The sequence below is a fragment of the Sciurus carolinensis genome, chromosome X (assembly GCF_902686445.1).
Source record: "Sciurus carolinensis chromosome X, mSciCar1.2, whole genome shotgun sequence".
In the NCBI taxonomy this organism is placed as follows: domain Eukaryota; kingdom Metazoa; phylum Chordata; class Mammalia; order Rodentia; family Sciuridae; genus Sciurus; species Sciurus carolinensis.
In genome coordinates, this window is record NC_062232.1 from 11589723 (window position 1) to 11615395 (window position 25673).

Here is a 25673-nt window from a genome sequence, read left to right on the forward strand (position 1 = left end):
TGGGCTATTTTAAGTAAATTTCATCTTTGCCTGCAATATATTAACTTATCTGCACCTCAAATTGTAAACTCCTTGGGTACACGGGGTTCAGTTTCCCTTACAAGAGCCCAGTGGCGTGAATGGAAGGGGGTGGAGTCTAAAGCTTTGCTGGAGGCGCTGGTAGGTAGAGCCGCGGAAGAAGGCGGAGCCTGGAGAAATCCAAAGGGAAGCCAGGCTTGCCCCTCTGGGTAGAATGAGTATTCGTGAGTGAATGAGAAAACGCGGGGGAGGTATGCCTTTGACCTCCTGGCCACCACGCTCCCACTATGATGTATCGAGGAAGGGCTGAGAAGAAAATGACTACTTCCTGGGCGGAGCGAGTGCCCCAGAGTTTTCGGGAAGGAGACATTTACTGAGGCAGGATTTTGGCAGACCAGTCACGGAACGAAACCTCCCGCCTTTGGTCTTTGGTCCCGCCCGGGCTGATGCAGCGCGGCACCGACGCCTGCGCTAGCTCTCTCCGTCCTTAATCCCGCCTCTTCCGGTCAAATCTTGGGGGTGGGTCAGCGCCGGTAAAATGGCAGCGTCCGAGATGATGGTTCCTGAGAAACCTAGGTAAGCTCCGCTTGAGGAGATGGACTGGAGAGAAAAAGAAACGGAGCAGGCCGAAACCGGTCATGGAGGATGAGCAGGCAGGAAGGGAAGGGGAGCTGGGCCAAAAAAGGGAGCCACCGCGCTCGCTTGAACCCTCGCCGTTTCCCTGGCTGTCAACGGTCGTCCGTGAGCTTAGGGAAGCACCGAGGGGAACAGGTGGCAAATTGGAGAAAAGCTGCTATTTGGGTGTGGAGGGATGAGGTAATCGTAGTTGCATGTTCTGTAATTAAAACACTGGAGGTAAGGTTTCTGTCCCATGCATCCGAGAGGTCTCCTGTCTGTGAGCGCCGGGAAGAGGGGAACCCGGGCAGTGCTGCAGGTGCAGCCGCTGACATTGATGCACTTATTTTTCAATCTTTCAGTCACAAAAAGTACAGGGCCGCCCTGAAGAAGGAGAAAAGGAAGAAGCGTCGCCAGGAACTCGCGCGACTGAGAGACTCAGGTAGTAGACTCTCTATCCGGTTTTCTGGGTATGAAATTGCACCCTCTATTCCCGCCCTAACTTGGCCCCGAGTGTCGGAAGTCAAATACTGTATCTGATGAGGAATTGCTGTGACTGCTGTCTTCCAAGTAAAGCTATGTTAGACCCGTTTCAGAAACAATGCACTAGAGGGGGAAAGTCAAGGTTAATCATCATCAACTGATTGTGTATTTATAAAGTACCTAACATTACGTTGCATTCATTATGAATTACAGCAGCTAGCAAAGCCCTTGTACATAGTATTTGGTGAATATGTTTATTTGTAAACCCAGCATGAGTTGAAAGTTTTAATTAGACTTTTGCAAGTTTCCCCCAAACTTCAGTAATACAAGACTCGAATTATTATCATCGTTGTTGGTGGTGGTGGTGGTGTTGGTACTGGAGATTGAACCAGGGGGACTTTACCACTGAGCTACATCCCCTGACCTTTTCATTTTTCATTTTGAGATAGGGTCTTGCTAAGTTGCTGAGGGTCTCACTAAATTGCTGATGCTGACCTGGAATTTGGGATCCTCCTGCCTCAGCCTCCTGAGTCACTGGGATTATGTGACTGGCATGGGCCACAGTGCCCAGCTTGTAGCATGATTTTAGGTATACAGTTACATATATAATACAATTAGATATATTGTGTTTATATGTATCCTTTCATATATTTTGACTGTACATGTAGTGAACATGCTGCACTCAGAACCGTTAGTGATCACCTCTGAGGAGTGAGTGAGCTTGTTTTGGCAGTGGGGGATGGGGAGTTGAATATGTCATTCAACAGATACTTGTATCAACTATTTGCAGGCCCTGCCTAGTCCGTGGGCATACCTCTGAGTAAATCAGTCATATCTCTGGACCTTTACAAACATTAGATCTTAATTTATTTGTCTTTATCATTTTATGTTAGAACTTAGCATTAATTTTTTGCCTATTTCAGTTACAAGTGCTGAAATAAGAAAGTCTACTTAAGAAAAATAAATTATTGTAGTGATCTTGGACTGCGTGAGCCTTTGGTTAGAACTATACTCAATACATATGACAAACAAAGACTTTTTCTTTTAAGTCTGTGTTTTTCTGTTACATTTCCTTAAGATTACTTTGTCCCCCCCACCCCATTTTCACTGTTTTTTTCTCTCAGTTTTAAATTTTGAATAGAAAATGTAAATTTTCTTCTATTTAAAATTATTTTACTATGTCTTTATTTTAAAGCAGTTCCAATGCATAGAAAGTTGAAGAAACAGTACAATAAATACCCATGAACCCTTCAGCTAGTTTTGTCAATTGTTAACATTTGATCTTATTTTCTCAGTTTATAGAGAAATGTACATACATACATTTTTTCTGAACCCATTGCACAGCAATGGAAGGTATCATAGCACTTCACCCCTAAATCATTCAACCTGCCTATTCTAAGAATAAGGATGTTCTCCTGCAGAACCATGATACCAAACTTATACCTATGTAAATGAACAGTAATTCAGTGGTATCATATACAGGCCATATCAAAACTTTCTTAAACCAGATTGACTGTTTTGAAAATCTCAAGCCAGTTTTCTTGTGGAATGTTTCGCATTCTGGATTAGTTTATTTTCTCATTAGCATCAGGTTACACTCTTTGTGCCAAAATGCTGCAGAATGGATATTATAAACTTCTTATTGCATGCAACATAAGAACTATAATGACAGTCTGTTCCACTCTGAGTGAACAGATCATGCCACTGTAAGTGCACATTTTCCCCCTTTACAATTAATCCTCATCTGTGAGGTAACATTTCAAGATAATGTAAATATCCTCATTCCAAGAAGCTTTCATCCAATGTTTTTAGCATCTTTTTTTCTGAGTTAAGCAGGAGTTGCAAAAGTGACAAATTCTGCTTAAGTCTTTCTACATTTTTTAGTTGCCATTCTTATGTAAAGATGTTCCTTCCAACATCTCACCACCTTTTTGAGTATTACTATGGAACCATTGATTAATTTGAAAATTTAATGTGTTATCCACCACCATTATTTTTTTCCCCCAATGATCACTTTGTACCAGATTTAGGCAATTAGAGCCCTTATTATTAGAAAAGTTTCAAAGGTTTTACCATAATTATAAAGTTTAAAGATTATATTATTTTTCCCCTGAATTATTGACCAAGGATTTACAATACTCAAAGTTTAATGAAACATTTGAATTTTCTCAGGAGTCTCACAGGAGGAGGAAGAGGGAGAGGAGGATGCTTTTATTGAAGAACAACAACTAGAAGAAGAGAAGCTGTTGGAAAGAGAGAGGTCAGCACTGAGTGAAATAAAATGAACTCTGATACTTTATAGGAATATTATTAGCCTTCAGTAGCTAGTACGGGTTTGTTTTCTGTATAAAATCTTATACAAAATGGGTCTTAAAAATACTCTGTATAAACTATTTAAAACTCTAGCTAATGGGCTAAAACTAGATACCTTTTTTAAAAATAGAAGTATTTTATACTATTTTTGCTAATTGGTAAATGTTAAAAAAATTAATTAACAGGCAAAGAAGGTGAAAGTATAAATGTCCTGTAACAAGTATAATTCTCTAATGGCATGATATTTGTGCCTATTTTTCTACAAATTGCTTTCTTGTTAGACACATAATACATATATTTCATGTTGATACAGGGATCTATTTCAACCATTTTTATGGCAATACAATATCCATTGTATGGATGTAGCATAATTTATTCTTTATTCATAATTTATAGTTCTTTACTAGTGGACTTCAGGTTATAATGGATTTTACTATTATATAAAAAGTTGTAATAAGCATCCATGCTTATGTATCCCTGGTAATTATCCTATTATTTCTTTAGGGAAATACCCAGAAAATGAAATTGTGATCAAAGGATAAGTTTATGTAAAATGTGGATAGCAGAGTAGAAAGGGTACACTGGTTTGCAATTTGTAGCCCTTTCAGCAGTGAATCAGGATGCCTGTTTCCCTATATTTTCACTCACACTACCAGTTTTTTAAAATACCGTAGTAAAACGTTTCAAAAGTACATTTCTGAATTAGTAAAGTTGAATATATTTATTTATTTATTGTCAGCACTGGGGATTGAACCCAGGGCCTTGTGCATACTACATAAGCACTTTACCACTGAGCTACATCCTCAGGCCTTTTTATTTTTTGAGACAGGTTCTCACTAAGTTGATTAGGCTGTCCTTGAACTTGAGATTCTTCTGCCTCAGCCTCCCAAGTAGCTGGAATTATAGGCATGTGCCATTGTGCCTGGCCTTTGTGTATGTTTTATTACCTGTTGGTAGATTGCTTAAGTCTTACAGCTTTCTCTTTGGGGATACTTGTTTTTTGAATGTGTTTTGTAAATAATGTTATTACTTGATTAAGGGTACTAATTTTTTATCTTCATGTGTGATACACATTTTTCTCAATTGTCATTACTCCTAACTGACCTTATGGAATTACTTCACTATGTTGTCAACTTTCATAATATCTAGCCTTGTTGCCTGACTTCTAAAGGTCTCCACTGTTCTGTGATGATGAAAGTATCTATTTTTCTCTTAGCATTTTTTTCAGTGAATAGTTTGTTTTTAATGTGGCACACATCAATATGAATATATTTAATGCCATTCAGCTTTTCACTTAAAAATGGTTAAAATGGTATATTTTACGGTATGTACATTTTGCCACAATAAAAACAAGCATTATTTTTTAAAAAACAGAATAAACTTTATAGACATTCTTTGGCTCTTTAGCATGATCAGCGGAAATGTTGCCTGTTTTCTTGTAATTGATTCCTGTTATCTACCAAAGTACAGAAGTAGATGGAATTATCACAATGTCAAAAAATATATATAATATAGTGATTGAGAACATGGAGTTGGATTCAGCCAGATCTGAGTTCCAGTCCTGTTTCAACTTTCTTAATCTGTCTGAACTTCAGTTTGCTTGTCTTCAATATGGAGATAAAATCATATCTACCTCATAGAATTGTGGAGATTAAATGAGGTCATATGTGTATGGTGCTTAACACAGTGTTAGGAGGTGCTATGATATCTAGCTCTTACTATTACAGATTTCTGTCATAAAAATAATACATATGGAATGAAATAGGGAAGTAATTTTTGTTTTCGCATTTACTCGAAATGCATCTTTTAAATTATATACATGTGTCTTTGTGGTCCTTGGATCTTTTGTTTATTCCTATATGAGTTGCATACTCTAATGTTGAAAAACAGGGAAATTAATAATATGAAAGTACCATATGGATTTACATCCTATTTTAAAGCAGATAAATAGTATATTCAAGTATTAAATATTAAAATTTTTAACATCTTAATTTTGTGGTCCTAAATTTATATAACATTTTGTCCCATTATATACAATTAATATGTTCCTCAAAAGATTTATAAATCAGAGTTCTGCACACTGAAGCATCTACATGGTTCCCTAAAGCACACATAGGAACATTGACATATGTAATACACAACCTCTACTATAGCTAAAAGATGTGTCCTTGGAATCTGCAGTTATAAATGGAATATATTTTTCTAGAATATTTAAAATTGTGGCTAGGTCCCAAGACTGGACATAAAACCATATATAGCTCCTAAAGTTGTGGTAGTAATATAGAACAATTTCTAATATTTCATTTCTGTTTTATAAAAATTGGTGGGAAAGTGAAATCTAGGTTCTAAACACCTGATTAGCAAATAAACTTTGTAAATATAACCCCTCTTTAAATTAGAAACTTGTGATATCATATATCTGAGACTCTTGCCACCTTAAGATAACATCATTTCCTATAATTAGTCATTTTAAAAAAATCAACTAGACACTCACTATTTTTCTAACTTCTTTTCATCTTAAAATCTATAGCTTTCTTTATTTTAAAGACCTGCTCACAGTGTAGTTTTATTTTTGTCTTTTCAGCAGTTTAGATGTTTGAAGGCAAACCAAAAGAGTCTCTTAACTGTGTGGAGTCATAGTCCAAGGTTTACGGCAAACCAGGTTTTCATAGAATTGCCATATTTTTGAATGCTTAGAATAGGAAGTATAATGTTTTCATAATGTGAAAAGCTAAATGTTGCTTCAAAATTTGTTATCCACTTGTTGGCACCTAAACATTACTGTGACCAGCCTAAAGGAGAAGTCATAGTCATACACACCTATGAAATGTAGAACCAGTGATTGTAGCTTATTACTCTCTAGGAAGATACTTGCTGACACTTAGTTCCTGTCCAAAAATTTTATCACATCTTCTTGTTTTCCTACCCCACTTGACTGCTTTATAGAAAATATATTTCATGGTATTTTAATCATTCTCAAAACATGTCTTTTTTGTTTCTTTTTGCTATCTTGTGTGTAGATTAATTCCCATTTATTTGATTACATCATTAATTAATAGGCAAAAGTTACATGAGGAGTGGTTGCTAAGGGAGCAGAAGGCACAAGAAGAATTCAGAATAAAGAAGGAAAAGGAAGAGGCAGCCAGAAAACGGCAGGAAGAACAAGAGGTACAGTATTAACATGTATCCCATTTGTATACAATAAAAATAAATAAATAAATAAATAAATAAAATTTATTTGTTCTTTTTAGGTAAAAAAAAAAAAGAGGTACAGTATTAATCAAATAAACAGTTTACTAATTAAGTAGTTAATCAATATATCTCTCATTAAGAGTGGCATATCATACTACAGTGATGCAGACATCAGTGTTCACAGCTGCTCAATTCACAATAGCTAGATTGTGGAACCAACCAAGATACCCTTCAATAGATGTATGGATAAAGAAACTGTGGTATATATACACAATAGAATATTACTCAGCCATAAAGAATAAAATTATGGCATTTGCTGGTATATGGATGAAGTTGGAAAATATCATGCTAAGTGAAATAGGCCAAGCCCAAAAAACCAAAGGCTGAATGTTTTCTTTGATAAGTGGATGACGATACATAACGAGGAGAGGTGGTCGGGGGAAGAGAAGAATGAAGGAACTTTGGATGGTGTAGAGGAAAAAAAGGTGGGAGGGTTGGGGGAAGGAAAGAAAGTAGAATGAGACAGTATTACCCTATGTATATGTATGATTACAGGAATGGTGTGAATCTACATTGTGTACAACCACAGAAATGAAAAGTTGTACCCCATCTTTGTACAATGAATCAAAATGCAGTCTGTAAAAATAAAAAAAAAATTAAAAAAAGAGTGGCATATCTTTCTGGCAGTAATCCCAGCGACTCAGGAGGCTGAGGCAGGAAGATTGCAAGTTTGAGACTAGCCTCCTCAACCTAGTGAGAACCTGTCTCAAAATAAAAAAAAAATTAAAAAGGCTGGGAATGTAGCTTGGTGGTAAAGTGCCCCTGGATTCAAGCCCTAGTACCAAAAAAAAAAAAAGTGGTGTGTATCTCGAACTTAAAAAAAAAAAAAACTGATATTGTCCTTTTTACCAATATTTTCAGTTTTTCTTTTCATTTATTTGCTCTGTATGTTAAATGTTTTTTAAAAGTCAGAAAAGGGGCTGGGGAGATAGCTCAGTTGGTAGAGTGCTTGCCTTGCAAGCACAAGGCCCTGGGTTCGATCCCCAGCACCCAAAAAAAAAAAAAAAAAAAAAAGTGACAAAAGTCAGAAAAGAAATGACCTTTCCTTCTCTTCTTTTTTTCCTTTAAAGAGAAAGTTAAAGGAAGAATGGGAAGAACAGCAGAGAAAAGAGAGAGAAGAGGAGGAGCAGAAACTGCAGGAGAAGAGAGAAAGAGAGGTGATTCCTGTCACAGGAGGATAGGCGCTGCGTATCTTCTTAGTGTACACATGTGCTGGGTGATGGGTTTGAAGAAAAAGCTATGGGCACGTCAGGGTTTGGGTTCTTTTTTCCTTGTTTTTTGGTGTTTCATTTGTTTGGAAAGAGCCAGAGCCAGATTTTTAGTCTAGAAACACGCTAATTTCTTTATGATGTTCTTTGGGATATTCGATGATAGATTCCTTAAATTGAGGTTTTCTTTAGCTTTACCCAGTTTACCCTTTATACCAGTGATTAGCAAACTTTTTCCTTAAAGGGCCAGATATTAATATTTTAGCCTTTGTGGTCTGTATGGAACCAGCTCTGCCTGTGAACCCTGAAAGCAGTCATAAATAATATGTAAACAAATGGTTACAGCTGTTTCAGTAAAACATTTCTACAAAACAGCTGGCTCCTGGGTTATGCTGCGTACCACTCTATAGCAAGTTATGTTTTTCTGAGGTTTTGTTGTATTTTTGTTGGCTTATTTAGAGACTATTTTGAACAGTTTCCACATTAATTTAGTTCTTAAGAAATTTAACAACTTATGACACATCAACAAGAATGAGTTGACTTAAAGAAATCAGGAGCTCAAATAGTGAGGAATTAAGAAAACTTTTTTGCTGTTATTAAATCATGACTTTCTAACTTGGGCTATAAAGATAATTGTAGCTAACACAGAGTTGGTCATTTTTTAAAAAATTGATAATATTTATGTATGTATTATCTATATTTTCCAGGACTCTTTTTTAAAGATTGACTTGGTTTATTATGCTGCTATTCCTTAACAGTGTATTTATTTCAAAGATAACACAGCTCATCTTTCCTTGACTGATTCATCAGGATGTATCTTTTTTGGAATATTGCTAAATTTGAATACAGTAAAACTGGGTAATCAACTTATAATGGGGAAGAATACATTTGTTTACATCCTAGTCATGTTGGGGTAGAAGCAGCCTCCAACATCTATATTTTTTGAGTCTCAAGCATCAGTTCTAGTGCCAATTTTTTATACCCTTATTCAAGTACTGCTTTTGAGATGAAGCAACATAACATACTAGGTTTTTAGGGGGTGCAAAAATTATTTGGAGCTTGTCATAGTTTATAGAGAGGAATCAATTTCTATTTTAATGGTAGACTATTCTTTTAGGGATCAAATAAAAGCTAATGCTTCTTTTATGCCTTTGTTTCAAAGGAAGTCTGATCAGACATCAAGGAGAAGTAGACAAAATGAAATAAATTCTGAGCATATGTGAAGGAATAAGGGCTGTGGACATAGCTTGAAAATGGAGCTCAGCAGTAGAGTAGAGTAGTGCTTGCCCACTACATGTGGGGCTCTGGGCTTGATCCCTAGCATGCAATGTATGTTTCTCTTATGTACGTGACACTTCTTTGGTGGACAGAAATAGAGCAGTGAAAAGCACACAGTCTGTTCTCATTGAGGTACTTTTCTGGATGGGGGAGTCAGATGATAAGTAACCAAAACATAACAAAAGACAGTAAGATAATGTTAAATGCTACAAAGAAAGCAAGCAGAGAGTCATGTGATAGAGTGATGGGGACAGAGTAATACTTATTCAGATTGCCAGGTCAAGGAAATCTCTGAGGAGGTCATGTTTGAGTTACACCTGAGTGTACAGATTTTGGGAAGAGGCCTGGAAGTGGAAAGAAGGTCAGGGCACCCAAAACCTAGAGTCCAAAGGAAAGTAGGTCAGGGCATAGGAAGAGGTCAGGAGGGTAGGAAGTCTGACCATGCAGGGCCTCTTGGATTTAAAGGAGTTTAGATTTTGTTAAATGTAATCAATGGGAAGACATTAAAGGATATTTTAAGCCAGAAGTTACTTCATCCCACTTATAATGTTATCTTCAGTAGATCATTCTAACTTTTCATGCAAAGAATGGGGAATGGGGAATGGTAACCAAGGAGGCAAGAGGGAAACAGAGTGGCCAGTTACAAGGCTGCTACTCCAAATGGGAGATAATGGTGATTTGAATGAAAGTAGTGCTTTAAAGAGATAAGTTCACAGATTTGGAGTGTGTGGGAAGCAGAGTTAACAGAAATCCAGCTGGCAGATTGAATGGGATAGAAGAAAAGGAAAGTGAGGGGAATACAAGTCCTATTTTTAGTTTTTGTTGTTACTGTTGTTGTTGCTGCTGTTTTCAAGTCCTATTTTTAGTTTTTTTGTTTAAAGAGGTGGGCAAATGGCAGCACCAGTTACTAAGGGGGGTATTTAGGTGGGTGGGTGGGGGAGGACAACAGGAGTTCTGTTTGGGGGCTAGGGTGTAGCATGTGGCCCTGGGGAGGGGTGGGCAGACCTCTGTTGTGAGCCTTTTAAGTTACCAAGGACTCTTCCATGACCAGGTAGTTATCAAGTAAGCAGCTAGATACATGAATCTTATGAATCACTTTAAGGAGCTAGTGAAAAGAAGTCTGTAGAACATAATTTAAAACTTAAATACCAATTAGGTAGAAATTTATTAGCATATTGCAAGACTTCCTTTGCCTTATTGAAAAGTTTGAAATTTCTCATAAATCCTAATTACTACTGGTCATATTTTAGCTTCTGTTAAATAGTTATAATGTTTCACCTAGTATTGGTTTATAATATTCATCAATACATTATCTTAAAAATTAGAATGTGGTATAGATACTCAAATATACTAAATAGTACTGTTACGGAAACTATTATATTTTAAATATTTTTCAATCTGATCTAGTCAGTTTTCCATTTGAATAAAAATTCTAAGCTGTGTTCTTGGAAAGCTTTTCAGAACATTTGTGCTGAGAAAGAAAATCAAAACCTAAAGCCCTGTGTGTGTATGTGTGTGTGCGTGTATGTTTTAATTGTTACACATTAGATTCTTAACCAGAGAAACCAGATGTGACTTACCTCACTTCCAGGTTTTCATTAGTCCTATGTTTGCACCATTTATAGGAAGCTGTACAGAAGATGCTGGATCAGGCTGAAAATGAGGTATTTTCATAACCTTTCATTAAGCATTGGAGGCCAGTTAGTATTTCATTAGAAACAATAGTTCAGTAATGTTAGTTTGATGGTAGGCTATTTAGATCACCCCTGTATATCTGGAATCAGTTTTGTGGCATTTTAGTTTATATGGCAATAAGTTTATTAATGAACAAAAACAAGTGGTATTGAATCACCCTATGGACTGTACTTATTTTGAGTCCTTAAGTATGTATAGATGACATCACATACTATTAACCCCAAATGGTCAGTTTACCTTGATTGACAGTAACTTCTAGTTTTCTCATGTTGGCTCTGTAAGTCTTTGGGTCTTTTTAAGAATGGATGAAAAGGAAACCTTGGTGACTGCCCTTGGTAGCAGTAGTGATGCCTGATCAGGGAAAGGGACCAGGAGCCAAGGAGAGAAATCCAGCTCATGTCCTGATTGCCTGTTATAACTTAAATATGAATGTTTTTAATTGAAACCATTTTAATTTTTGATGAAAATATTTGAATATATTTGGAAACATTTAGTCTTTCATGGGTTTTATCACCACAAGTAAAGTTATGGTTATTTTCAACAGCTGGAAAATGGTACCACCTGGCAGAACCCAGAGCCACCAGCAGATTTAAGAATAATGGAGAAAGATCGTGCCAACTGTCCATTCTACAGTAAAACGGGAGCTTGCAGATTTGGAGATAGGTAACAAATTTTGCTTTATCGCGTCAGAATGAAGTGAGTCAAAATGTGGAGGTTTTTGAGGACTCCTTTGGGGAGAGGCATGGACTTCAATTTGAAATCATCAGGCCCCTGCTGCTGTTTTACTGCTTCTGTTTCCCAAGCTGGTCATCCTCTGTTCCCACTAACCCTCTTCCCTGGGTGGGCTGAGCCAGGTGTGTCCTTTGCATTCCCTAACCTTAGGAGGACCTTCTGTTTGTTGGTTTCGTCCTGTGCTCACGTGAGTCCTCAATGAACAACTTGGACAGGAAAATGATGAGCAGCTGGGCTTTATCTTTTGAATGGTAAACACTATGCCCCAAATAGGCTTTTAAAACTTGGCATGGGTAAAGGACTCAGAAACAGATTCCTGGGTTCAAAAACTGACTTCTTGGCCTTCTCTTCAGGAATGTTTCTTAAACCCTCTGTGACTTAATTCTCTCATGTGCAAAATGGAGTTGAAACACAGTGTCACCCTTCTGAGGGGGCTGTGAGGCCGGAAGGAGTAAAGAAGGAGTGAGCACTGGGTGTTTGCTGGTATTTTCATTATTGGTACTGTTGCCATTAGTCTCTGATACATTCTTGCTCCTTGCCTCCTGGGGGACAATGCTTTTGAAACAAGACATTCATGTCGAAACCTAATGTTGATCTCTTCAATCATTTAGCAAATATTTAAACGCCAACTTTATGCCAGGTAATGGTGATTTTTATAATTTGACTTATTTATGAATGAACAACTCCAAATTTCTAAGGCAAATGAGTCCATCTGAGGCAAAAATCTAATTATTTTTATATATTCATTCTGTGGAAGATAAGATGTAATCCTATCTTACTCTTTATTAATCCTAAAAAAGTGATATGAATAGGGAAATTCATATGTATTTAATGAGAAACTGTGTGCTGTCTCAGGTTTATTTGACTCATAAAATTGTTCATGGCCTGAATGCACCCCCCACTTCTTTGAAAATATGAACTTTCTCTAGCTTTGTCTTCTCTTTTTTTTAAAATTTATGCTTTCATACTGTTTTTCATCTTATAAAATTAGTGGTTCTCAACCCTGGATGCATGTTAGAATTGTCTAGGAAGCTTTCAAAAATTATGTCCTACCTAAAATTGAATAATGCAGAATCTTAGAGGCTCAGATGGCCTTCGTTTTGAAATGTCCTCAGTTGTTTCTAATGTGCCCCAGGATTGATGTCCAGTATGTAACCATTATATTTTATGGTTGGGATTGTAGATGCCATGAACACCTTACAGGACTTATAGGATCTGGTATCTAGTAGAAAACCTCCTCTTGAGGAACTGGGGACTAAGGGAAGGAGACTTTGTTCCCTTTGGTACCTTTAGAAGCATTTCCCACATGTACATTTAATTTTAGCAAGAAACTAATAATATAAAACACCTCCCACCAAAGAAAAACATACAGCAAATTACTTTTGCTGAGACAACTGAGTCAGTTTGAATTCACATTTGTGTGGGTAGTTGAACCAAGTTGTCTTTAACATTTTTCCAGCCCCAGGATTCCTTGTTATATATCTCTAACACTTTGAAATTTAAGACTTAGGGAAGCCTGAACCTGGATGATTCTTCTGTTGGGCATAAGTGAGTGAAGGGGGGTTGTCCTAAATGGTTGACAGCCACTTCTTTGAGAAAAGGAAATTGATCTGTTAGACTCTGATTCCATCTGAGAGTCATTTCAAGGAAATATGGACTATGGTCAAATTATTTTGTGACCAATTTTCTTTTTCTTTTCTTGTGATAGTAGAGATTGAACTTGGGGTGTTCTTCCACTGAACTACATCCCCGGCCCTTTTAATTTTTAATTTTGATATTTATTTTAATATTTTATTTTGAATTGCTGTGACTGGCCTCACACTTTAAATCCTGCATCAACCCCCAGACTTGCTTGGATTACAGGTGTGTACCACTACACCCAGCAATCTGTGACCACTTCTTATTGTTTTCATGGGCTATGAAATTTCACTATTATAACTATCAAAATATGAGAGTGATTCAGGTATTTGCATTGTTCAAGTGATGAGTTGTGACATAAAATTCTGTGAAATTAGCAGTTAGGAAACCCAACCCCATTGCTTCAGACAAGTACACTGTTCTTTTCCCTTTTTACAGAGAGCCGTGGTGATTTGCTTCAGATATAGCTATTCTGTTCTTTTAAGATTTGTCAGATTGTCACAGAAACACTTCTTTAACCTAAGCTTTCTTTGGTTGTTTTTGTAATTAATACAGAATCCAATTAGAACATTTGAGAATTGATGTTTTTTTCAAATGACAGCTTTGAGAGGAGTTTTATTTTTGTTTTCCTCTGAAAACAACATTATCATGGAGGAATTATTATACCCCACCTACTTCCAGAAGTGATTTAAAGGAGGCTCATGACCAACTGCTTTAAGTTAAATAAAATAAAGGAAATTGAAAGCAAAGGAAAGAGGAGAAAGTGATTTATTGTGAATGCATGATGCTTCTGACTCTGGATTTTAATGCATCCCAGGAAGATAATAAGCTATATGTTTCTTACCAAAAAAGAAGAACGAATGGTATCTCTGGGAAGACAAAGATTTTCTAGCCACTGAATTCTAAATGTGTCTCCCATGGAATCCTGGATAAAGACATTAAATAGCAAGGTAGACAGTAACTTTGATAGAATTTTTGTAATGGTTGATGTGTGATTTTCATGAGAATGTTTCTTACAGTGACCTTTGATAAATGATTATAGTCTAACTTTCATATGTAACACAGTGATCCTATGAAGGACAAAGGTTGTGAGTATTGGAAATGTTCCCTTGAGATGAGGAAAAAGAAGAATAGTCAGTTGTTCCTGAGGAGTCCTTTGGATACCCACACAATTTATTGTCATCCTTGAGTTAAGTAATATTCAACGGTTTGTTTTTGTGGCAATTTGACTTGATTCAGGTATCAGTGTTGTGGGTAAATAGCATGCCAAACATGGCTGCTCTAGTTTACATACTTGGCTGATCATCAGGACCTGGTGAGGAATTACTTCAAAAATACGGGTTCTCTACCCCTTGAACTCTGGGGCAGGACTGGAGAAATCACTCTTCCAGGTAATTCTGAGAACCACACAGCCTTGGTACCACAGCATTAGACTCCTTCCTACATATTAGCTTCTTTTAGCTGACTTCTGTGAGAGGTATAGGGCTACCTTTTGAATACCCTCAGATTATAAGGACTGTCTCCAGGCTAAGCAGGGATTTTCCCTAGACAGGGACTTTGGCTCTGTTCTAAAATTGACGAATGCTCTTTTGACACCCTGGGAACTAAGGCCAGTTTTATTCAGATCTAACAATCCTGTAAGCAGAATTTTAACCTCACTAAGTTGATTCCTTGTCTAATTCTATATGTGCTTCATACTTGTAAAATTTTGATTCACCACATTGATGGCCAGAATGTTTTCTCTGATAAGTGGATACTGATACATAATGGGGGTGGGGTGGTAAGGGAAGAATGGAGGATTGTGTAGAGGGAAATGAGGGGAGGGGAGGGGGGGAGGAAAGATAGTGGACTGAGACAGACATCATTACCCTATGTACATGTATGAGTACACGAATGGTGTGAATCTATATCATGTACAACCATAGTAATGAAAAGTTGTACTCCATTTGTGTAATGAATCAAGATGCAGTCTGTGAAAATAAAAAATAAAAAAAAAAAAACACAAACCTTGCTGGCCAGGTTGAATCCTTGCTCCTAGTGCTGTCAGTAGCAGTACTTGAGAATATGGGTCTAATTACAAGATCTCTAATTGAATAATCCAAGAGATCATTTGGAAAATAGAAAATTTCACATTAATGAGCATTGGTGGAACAGTTGGGCATGGTGTGTGTTGTGCATTCTCATAGGTGCATAGATGGATATTACAGCTGTGGAAAGTGAGCATGAGTAATAGTCACTTCAGGGTCAAGGTTTTTCCCTAGTACTTGCCCTATTCTTTAACTTTTTGTATTACTGATTTTTTAAAAAAAGTTAGTTATAGATGTACACAATACCTTTATTTATTTATTTATTTATTTATTTATTTATTTATTTATTTATGTGCTGTACCACTGAGCTACAACCCCAGCTCTATTTTACTGATTTTTAGCTAGAAGCCTAACAAAGAAAATTTTGTTTATTTAGAACTTTGAATTACATATTTCTTTCCCACTTTAGAAAAAGGAAGCAAATATAAAACTCATAAAGGATTTTTAAAAAATTATTCAGACATAGCCTCATCAACTTTACCTCGGTCCAGTTTGAACTGTGAAAAGAAAATTGTTCTTCACAGTGGTGAGCCATCATTAAATAAAAATTATATTTATTATATTCTATAATGAACAGGCACCGGATTGTAGGTGAATTCAGATCTCTCAGATCCATCTCTTTCAACCATATGACCAGGGCAGATGGGCTTCTCTAAATTTCAGTTTCCTTTCCAAAGTGGGGATAGTACTAGTACCAACTGTCCTGAAGGTTGTAGAATCAGAGGGAAAAAAATATAAAAATGGCAGGAAAACTGTAAAGTGCTATACATAGATGAGATTAAAATACTCTACTCATTGAAAATTCTTAGATTGTCCTGTTCTCTAAGCATGTAAATTAACTGAAGATCATGTAGTACCAGGATTCTATTGTTAATTCTTATTTTCCTCTGAAGGAGTCCTACATCCTGCATCTCATGCCTGTCACCATAATCTGTCACACCAGTGGGGTTTCTTTTTCCCTGTGGTTCAACATATAAGAAGCTTTCTATTAACCTTTTTTTTTGGTTGTGGTGGTGGGGAACTGAGCATCAAACCCAGGGCCTTATACATGCTAGGCAAGCATTCTACCACTGAGTCACATCCCCAGCATAAAAAAAAAAAATAACCTCTGAACCTCATGGCATATGAAGTTGAAAATCATTCCCACTCTGACTGTGTGTGTGTGTGTGTGTGGTACTGGGGATTGAACGCAGGGGTGCTCTACCACTGACCTATGCCCCCATCCCTTTTTTATTTTTATTTTGAGACAGGGTCTCGCTAAGTTTCCGAGGCTGGCCTCGAACTTGCGATCCTCCTGCCTCAGCCTCCCAAGTTGCTGGGATTACAGGTGTGTGGATTACAGGTGTACTGCACCCGGCCCAATCTGACATTTTAATGAGAAGCCAATATATTGGTCAGTCTTATAACAGTTTTCTCACTTGCTGAAACTTGACATCTGAGTAGGATTTATCTTCCAGGCAAGTCAAAACAGCTAAGTTACTTGAGTCTTTATCTCTAAGTTTTTTCATAAATGATTTTTAACTGTTGGACTAGTGAATTGGTTTTTTTTTCATGTGCAGGTGCTCACGTAAACATAACTTCCCTGCATCAAGTCCCACCCTTCTTATTAAAAGCATGTTTACTACATTTGGAATGGAGCAGTGCCGGAGGGATGACTATGACCCTGACGCGAGCCTGGAGTATAGCGAAGAGGAAACCTACCAGCAGTTTCTTGACTTCTATGATGACGTGCTGCCTGAGTTCAAGAATGTGGGAAGAGTGATTCAATTCAAGGTGGGCATTTGTGTGGAGGGGACTGTGTGCCTCACCCTGAAGTACCCCAGAGAGCTGGGGCCCAGACTATTTACCTGGGTTGAGCTGTGTGCCAATATATGCCTGGCCCAGGATCAAGCCCTCAGTAAATGTCGTTTATTTCATCCCTTCTCTTTTTCTACCTCCACTCTGGTGCCATATAGATGCCATAAAGAAAAGAACCATGCCATAAAGATACCACATGAAATCATAACTGTGTATTAGTATGAAATTTTTGGACTAGTGGGGTCTGGGTTGGAGAGGATCCTTCATTTATTCAGTACCTTTGTGCTGTTTGGACTCTTTTCCTGTTGGAACTTTCTGTATCAGGTCCTTGCACATAGCTGCCCAAGCTTTCACTTAGACACTGTCTGTGATGGACAGTGTGCCCCTTCCTTCCTCTGTAGGCACTTCACCTAGAGCTGTGGTGATGCAGCAGGACTCAGCTCCACTCACTGAGCATGTTGGGGCACTGTGTTCATGGTGCCTGCTTGCAACTTCTGCCCAAGATGCACGTTCTTGGTTCTGGAACTACACAAGAAACATAGATCTTTTGATTTCTTTTCTTTCTTTTTTTTAAACATTCTTTTTATTCATTGGCTACTTTCAGTACTGAACATAATGCCGCCAAAACCATGGTGAAAAAGAGGCATTCAGATGACACATAATTATTTTAAAACATTCAAGGTCCCATGTGATCTCTGCTGCTCCTGGGACCCATTAGTTGAATCCTAACAGTAAAGCCTCCTAACTTGTCTGTTTGATCAGATCTGAACGCAAATGACTTTGTTATGTTAGGGCAAGGAAAATGTCCCTTAGCTTGGAAAAAAAATAAACAAATCTATGGTATTTATCTGCTATTGGAAATGACAGTAAAGAGTTGGAATAGCTAAGAAACAGATATATTCATGAAATTCAAGGCCATGCTTCTATTAACTGATGTCAAGATTTTTAAAAATTCTTTTAAAATGTCTTTCTCCCTTAATCTTTTGTTTCTGTGGAGTATACCTTCCTGTCTTGGCACTACTCAGCACAAGCAATAACCACTAAAGTGGAAGTGTGTGGTCACACCTACAAGATACGACCTTGAAGCAAGCGCCAGCTGTGTTGTGACTAAGCCTGTGCTCTTGGACTTGTCACTTTATCTCTAAGTGCATTTTTGCTTACATCAGTGGTTTCCCTCATATGATTCTTGGATCATACTACTTCTGTGATATGGTAGTGGTAGAGCTGCTTTTAAAACTTCAGACTGGTTAATGGAAATCATAGCATTACCTGTGAGAGACTGCATCCACTAACCAGGACGTTTTTTTTCTTTTGTTTAGAAATTTGATAGAATGACCAAGATCATGCTAATCACATTGGCAGTTACAAAAGAAAAGCTATTTAGTAAATTTTTACAGGGAAAAATTTCAGAATATCAGATTCATTACAGAAAATTAATAGCAGGTCCTTGGGAACCACTGGATTAAATAATCTTAAAGGTCTCTGGCCCAGCTGGCATAGACACTCCAGGCCTTTCATTCTTCCTTCTAAGGATGGTGTTGCAAACTGTCATTGAATATGGATCCTGCCCATTTTGGGATGCTGTAATAAAAATGCTCTCCAACAAACTTATAAAGTTATAGATTAATTTGGAAGAGAACAACTAAACACTAGTCAGTATATTTGAGGACCTTATTATATACCATAATAAAGAAATAAATCAAACTTGTCATTTTTGAAGACAGATGATCAAGTGTTCCACCTAATTAGTAATAGGAATAGTGCATATAAAAATCAGACATTATTCACACCTATTGGCCAAAACGTTATAAATTCTGTTAATCCCAAGAGTAGGTGAGGATATATTGGTCAAACTTCTTCAGAGAGCAGCTGAGTTTGTGAAGTGGAAGGCACATGTAAACTACACATTGGCATGGTCCTTCTGGTTGTGCACACTAGAGAGGTCCTTACACCCACAGAGGTGTGTTGAAGAATGCTGACCACAGCGCTGTTTGTGGATGGAAAATTGGAAGCACCATAGGTAGCCATCACTAGAGAAGCATATACATAAATTTGCTAATTTGGTGTACCCAGTGTATACTAGTTCAGATGAATCATTAAGTTTACACTATTATATCTTGAAGAAAGAATGTGGAACAAATACCATTTTAGAAAGTTTTAAAACATACAAAGCAAAAAAATACATTGTTTAATAATACACATGCATATTTCTTTGCATATATATGCATAAATGTGTATTATTTTGAATAATAGGTAAACATTTGTATACATGTTACATTTTTTCCTGGCACACATATATGTGTGAATGCGTGTGTGTATGTGCATTATTTGTTTCTGCATAAATCTATATATGTATACATGCATTAGTGTTTACTTGGTAATACAGGGGCCACACCCAACCTCCAGGTAGTGCCCACCTATGTGATGGAGAAGGGAGAAGATTAGGACGGAAGGATTTCAACTGGGCCTTCAATGTTTTACTATTTAAACATTCTCAGTCAAGAATGAAAAATGTTGTAAATCTGAGTGGTGTGTCTATGGGATGATTTACATTCTCCGTATTTTTATGCATGTGTGAAACATTTTATATTTATGGGTAAAAGCAGAGCTGATCATCAAGGGATCAGATAATTGGGGCCTGCAATGCTGCTCTGTGCTGAAATATGCCTTAAATAGACACAAGAGTGGGCTAGTATCTGTTTCGGAATTTTTGATTAGTAATTACTTTTGGGAATGTTAGCCTGGCAAAGCATTTAATGACTGAATGGTGTTTTTTAATTTTTTTATGATAGCATTTTTCATTATTCCTTAGGTTAGCTGCAACTTGGAACCTCATCTGAGGGGCAATGTGTATGTTCAGTACCAGTCGTAAGTATTGTGAATATAAACATCTCATGTTTTGTCATGGTATGGTCTTTTGTTTCTGTTGACATCTGGGACTTTTTCACTGGCTATACACCTTACATATGCATGGCATTTTTCAAAACGTTAATATTAAGAGCTGACATAGAAATATAGAAGAGGTGTAAAAAGAATACATTTATATTTTATTCTTTGTATATCAGTATAGTTTTGAATCTTTTACAATATGGTGATAGTATTACTTGTATAATTTTAATAATTAAAGTACAAACTTTTGAAAAGGGATAACTAGAATAGAGAATATAAAATATAAATCTAAAGAGCCAGAGATCGAAGCCCCAAATGATCTGAGTGTGCATTTGACCAGCTAGGAGAATAGTTACTCTATCATTTCTGCTTGTCTTGCTGTTTGCCTAGGCCGCAACATGCCTAGTAGGTTCAATTAGCCATTGTAATAAGGAGCACAGCAGTCCTAGCTAAGAAAGCACAGGCTCTAACAATGGAAAGCACTTCTGCAGTTTTAATGGTCCAGTCTTTTGGATTAAGAAGCTTTGACTCAAGCCAATTTCCATGCATCAAAACCTCTCAGAGGGTTAGTTAAAAAGGCTCCCGAATAAATTGTGAGCTGCAGGAGCCTGAATGTTCTAATGAAGACTCCCTAGGTAGTACAAAAACAGCAAACTTGGTGGTCCTATGATAACTGAGTAAAAGGGTTAATTAATAATAGGATTAATGTATCTATTAGAGTTATTATAAAGGACATCCTTTGATTTTTGATTCAAAGGGAAGAAGAATGCCAAGCAGCCCTTTCTCTGTTTAACGGACGTTGGTATGCAGGACGACAGCTTCAGTGTGAATTCTGTCCAGTGACCCGATGGAAAATGGCAATTTGTGGTAAGAAACAACATAATGATTTTCCCCCCAATTATCCCACTATATAAAAGGATATTCTTAGGGGAAAAAAAGTTCTTTTAAAGGGATGAGGCATTGCTTTTGCTCCATGCAGATGAGCAGAGACATCATAAAAAGGACACGCAGTTTAGATCTGTAATAGACCTTGTGGGTCACTTTGTGGAGGAGATGACTGAGGTCACAATGTATCAGTGACAGAACTGGGGCTAGAATTTCAGTCTTCCAATCTTCAGCCCTAGATTCTTTTCTGACAAATCAGGAAGCCTAAGAAGTATTTACAGGCAGCCATATTGTCCTTGTGGCAGTTTCAGAGGTGTTTTCTATTCATTGACTCTCTTCACTCAAGCTGTTTGTTTCCATCTTTTTTCCCTAAAGAATCTTTCTTATTTACCATAACCATTACCTATAGATAATGTTTCCTATCTTTGGAAATCATGCTCTTGTTCATTAGAAACCAAATGGGAGGTAAAGGATTAGTTGAGTGTCCCTTTGATGAGTTCAGTTACACTGACTCATGGGGCAGTGGTAGCCGAACCAGGAAGTGATTCAGCACTGTGTAGAACATAGCCAGCAGTTTTGAGGTCCTAGTTATTTTCCGATTTCTAAAAGTGGGCTTAGCTGAATCCCTGTACAAGTTTCCCAGGTGAGAAGGAATGATGCTCTATGCCTCAGGAATATACTTACCCTTCCCTTTACTTGTGTTTCTTTGCTCAATGCTCTCACCTGCTTAAAACCTCTTAGTAAAAAATATATATATATATAATTTATAAAGACCTAGCAGCCTTATCTTGATGGATGCGATCATTTTAAAACCACTTATGAAGCAGGGGTAATATTTTAGAATTCCTTGCTTAGGGAAACTGGAAGAACCATTAGACCTCAAGTTTAAAGGCTCTGAGAATGAGAGATGGAATTGTTTTCTCCATGATTGTTTCTTTTGCCAGTTTGTGTGATTTCAGTGAGGTGCTTCTGAGTATAGCTTTAACTCTGCTAAAGCTGGTGACTATATTATTATTATTATTATTATTTATTGGGATGAAACTCAGAGCCGTGTGCATATCAGGCAAGTATTCCAACACTGAGTTACCCTGTTTTTTAAGTAAGAGCTTTGTTGTTTTTCTTAGTGACTAATTATATTGAACATCTCTTTGTGTTCTTATTATTGACCATTTCTATATCTTCTTCGGAGAGATGTCTATTCAGATTCTTGGTCCATTTTTAATTATGTTGTTTCTCCTTTTATTACTGAGTTCTTGATATATTCTGTATACAAGTGCATATTTGATCGCAAATATGATCTGCATATATCTCCCCCTATTCTGTGGGTTATCTTTTTATTTTGTGTCCTTTGAAGCACAAAAGGTTTTTATTTTAGTTTTTGTGGTACTGGGACACTACCCCACTCAGCTTCATCTCTAGCCCCTTTTTGTTTTTTTATTTTGAGAGAGGCTCTTGTTAAGTTGCAGAGACTGGTTTCAAACTTGCAATCCTCCTGCGGCAACCTCCTGAGTTGCTGGGATTATTGGCATAAGCCACCATACTAGGCATTATTTTATTTTAACGAAGCCCAGCACTTTTTTGGTTAGTTTTTCTGGTATCATATCTAGGAATGCATTGCTTAGCCAAGGGTCACAAATGTTTTATGTTTTCTTCAGAGTTATAGTTTTGTCACTTAGATTTAGGTCTCTGATCCAGTTTGAGTTAATTTTTGTATATAGTGTGTGGTATTTCATTTCTAGCTGTTTTATATATTTGGGGAATGGGAATTTAATGGTTTTTTTTGTTTGGATTTTTGTGTGTATGTGGTCCTGGGGATTGAACCCAAGGGTGCTCTCCCATCATCCCACTGAACTGCATCCTCAGTGCCCCCCTTTTTGAGATAGGGTCTTGCTAAGTTGCCCACAGGCCTTGGACTTGCAATCCTTCTGCCTCAGACTCCCAAGCTGCTGGAGGTATGCATCACCATGCCTGACTATAATCTTATTTTTAAAGTATAAAGAAAATATAGGATCCTCTATGATAGGCTTTTTCTTTTGACCAGTGGTTCTGTCCTGCCATCACAGTGCCCTTGAAGATGTCACCTCAGGGATCCCAAGGCCTGGTTCTTCAGTATAATTAGGGATCTAATTGCCCTAGGAAAGGTAATGTGGTCACCACTTGTTTAGTTGCACTCTGATGGTACACTAGGTGCACAGAAATTCTGGTTAATTAAAACTTCTGATCTGATACCTTTCAGAGTTCCAGTTGTTAGAGCATGTGAATGTTTTTGAAATTCTGGGAACCACACTATGACATCAATGTATGTAAGCCTCTTAACAATTTAGGAAATAATTAAAACATATTCTAACATTAGAAATGTACCTTTGGAATGAAGTGCTATCTTCAGAATATAGTAATTGCTGTTTTTTCACTGTGCCACTGCAGGTTTGTTTGAAATACAACAGTGTCCAAGAGGAAAACACTGCAACTTTCTTCATGTGTTCAGAAATCCCAACAATGAATTTTGGGAAGCTAATAGAGACATCTACCTATCTCCGGATCGGACTGGCTCCTCTTTTGGTAAGAACTCAGAGAGGAGGGAGAGGATGGGCCACCACGACGAATACTACAGCAGGAGGAGAAGAAGCAGCCCTAGTGCAGACCACAACTACAAGAGAAATGGGGAGTCTGAGAGAAAGAGAAGTGCTCACAGGGCAAAGAAATCTCACAAACATATGACCAAGAATCGTGAGAGGCACAATTCACGAAGCAGAGGAAGAAAAAGGGACCGAAGCAGGGGCCGGGGCAGCCAGAGCCGGAGCCACAGGAGCCGTAGGAGCCACAGGAGTCGGAGTCGGAGCCCAAGCCGGAGCCACAGGAGCAGGAGCAGAAGGAGCAGGAGCCGGAGCAGGAGCCGGAGCAGGAGCAGGAGCCGGAGCCGGAGCCGGAGCCGGAGCCGGAGCCGGAGCCGGAGCAGGAGCCGGAGCCGGAGCCGGAGCCGGAGCCAGAGCCAGAGCCAGAGCCAGAGTAAGAGCCGGAGCCAGAGCCAGAGCCGGAGCCAGAGCCAGAGCCGGAGCCAGAGCCAGAGCCAGAACCAGAGCCGGAGCCGGAGCCAGAGCCAGAGCCGGAGCCAGAACCAGAACCAGAGCCAGAGCCAGAGCCAGATCCAGATCCAGAGCCAGATCCAGAGCCAGAGCCAGAGCCAGAGCCAGAGCTCATCTAGATCCAGGAGTCGCGGCGGGAGGCGGTCAGGTAGTAGAGACAGAACAATTCAGAGTCCCAAATCCAAATAAACCAATTTTGTTCTTTAATGGTTGTATATCTTACTTATTATAGCTACTACATTCTTGGATAGAAGACCATGTGCTCAAATGGGTTCCCAAATCTGACCAAAGCCTATATAACCTGGAATTTTATTTAAAAATATTTTGACTCTGATAATCATGAACTGTTTAGTACAGAAAACCCAATAATATGAAAATTACTTAATTCTTATCCTGAGAGATAATTAACACAGGAGCATTGTTTTTGTCTTTTTTCCTCTTCTTATTAGCATCTACACATTTTATATATACATATAAATTTTTTATTATTTTGGTACTGGGGATTGAACCCAGGGGTGTTTAACCACTAAGCCACATCCCCAGCCCTTATTTTTCCTTTTGAGACAAGGTCTCACTAAGTTGCTTAGGGACTCACTAAATTGCTAAGGCTGGCTTTGAACTCAGATCCTCCTGCCTCAGCTTCCTGAGCTGCTGGGTACACATTTTTTTATTCAAAGATTATATACAGCTCTCGTTGAATATTTTTCACAAGAAACATCACATTTCATCAAGCCCATTTCTTGTCATTTTTACTCACTGCACAGTGGGCATCTACCAGTTTATGCACCCATATCCTTATTGTTGGATTTTTAATTTTGTATCATTCACAAATCCTGTGCTGAAAACAATCTTGTGATGTATTTCTTTAATAATTTCCACATACTTCTAATCATGTTCTTAGGATAAATTACATCAAAGAAGATAAGTATTATATTTTCAAATTGCCTTCCAGAAAGACTACAAAAAATTTAGCAATAATAGGCTCTGCTGTTCTCACAACTGTTATTTTAATCTTTGCCAATTTGTTAAATTTTAAATGTTTCTGTACATATTGATTAAACCAAACATTTTTTTCTGTATTTAATGGCCATTTTGTCTGCCTTTTAAAAAGAATCTATTGGATTTTTCTGTGTGCAAAAGTGGAATGGCTTTTTTGCTTTAAAATTCATTTTATCAGTTTTAAAGTACTAAAGGGTAAAGTCCATTTTCCCCCCTCCTGCCATATATCTGCAGTCCCTCTTTAATTGGAGGTTTTCTATCAAGGTGATTATAATTTTTAAAATAGTGTTTTGGAAAGTTCTTATGTTTATCTTTATCATTTCCAGGAAAATCAGAGTCAATGCTACTGAATATGCCTAGTGTCAAAGCAATTTGGGAAGAGAAATCATAGAAGAATGGTCAGGGAAGAAAACCTAATATAAAAATCTTCAGGCACATTATCCCTAGATTTCAGATCATAAATAAGAAAAGATGCTCTCATGCCTTTCTATAAATTTTTTAGAGCTTTCTTTCCATTGACATACTTTGGATCTTACATTTCAGAATATGTAGTATTTAGAAATTTGAGATTTGGGAATAAGAACTTAAAAATGCACAAAATCCTGGAAAGTTAAAACAAAAAATCAACCAGAAAGTCAAAATTTTTAAAGATTGGGGTTTTTGCATGATATTCTATGAGACTTCTGTAATCTGGTAGTTAA

General features: G+C 37.5%; 2 protein-coding genes across 2 annotated transcripts in view; one reads left to right on the plus strand and one right to left on the minus strand.

Moving 5' to 3' along the window:
- The first annotated feature begins 239 nt into the window (after positions 1–239).
- Zrsr2 (zinc finger CCCH-type, RNA binding motif and serine/arginine rich 2) lies at positions 240–24509 on the plus strand. The gene is made up of 12 exons (XM_047535386.1): positions 240–594; positions 996–1075; positions 3289–3376; positions 6489–6597; positions 7752–7838; positions 10793–10831; positions 11407–11525; positions 16879–17092; positions 19929–19984; positions 20763–20872; positions 23315–23942; positions 24069–24509. The coding sequence occupies exons 1-12, from the start codon at positions 557–559 to the stop codon at positions 24160–24162; spliced, it is 1662 nt and encodes a 553-aa protein (XP_047391342.1). The 5' UTR covers positions 240–556; the 3' UTR covers positions 24163–24509.
- Positions 17314–25673, minus strand: part of Ap1s2 (adaptor related protein complex 1 subunit sigma 2) — a 35916-nt gene continuing 27556 nt past the window's right edge. Inside the window, exon 5 of the mRNA XM_047535380.1 lies at positions 17314–17641. Coding sequence (XP_047391336.1) covers positions 17471–17641 — 171 coding nt within the window. The 3' untranslated portion in view covers positions 17314–17470. The remainder of the gene's footprint in view (positions 17642–25673) is intronic.

What these genes read in the sequence shown, in the direction of transcription:
- Zrsr2 (XM_047535386.1), top strand. Translation starts at nt 557, where the DNA reads ATGGCAGCGTCCGAGATGATGGTTCCTGAGAAACCTAG. An exon ending in CGCGCGACTGAGAGACTCAG is followed by an intron (nt 1,076 to 3,288) that starts GTAGTAGACTCT and finishes GAATTTTCTCAG; the next exon opens with GAGTCTCACAGGAGGAGGAA. An exon ending in GTGTATGTTCAGTACCAGTC is followed by an intron (nt 19,985 to 20,762) that starts GTAAGTATTGTG and finishes TTTGATTCAAAG; the next exon opens with GGAAGAAGAATGCCAAGCAG.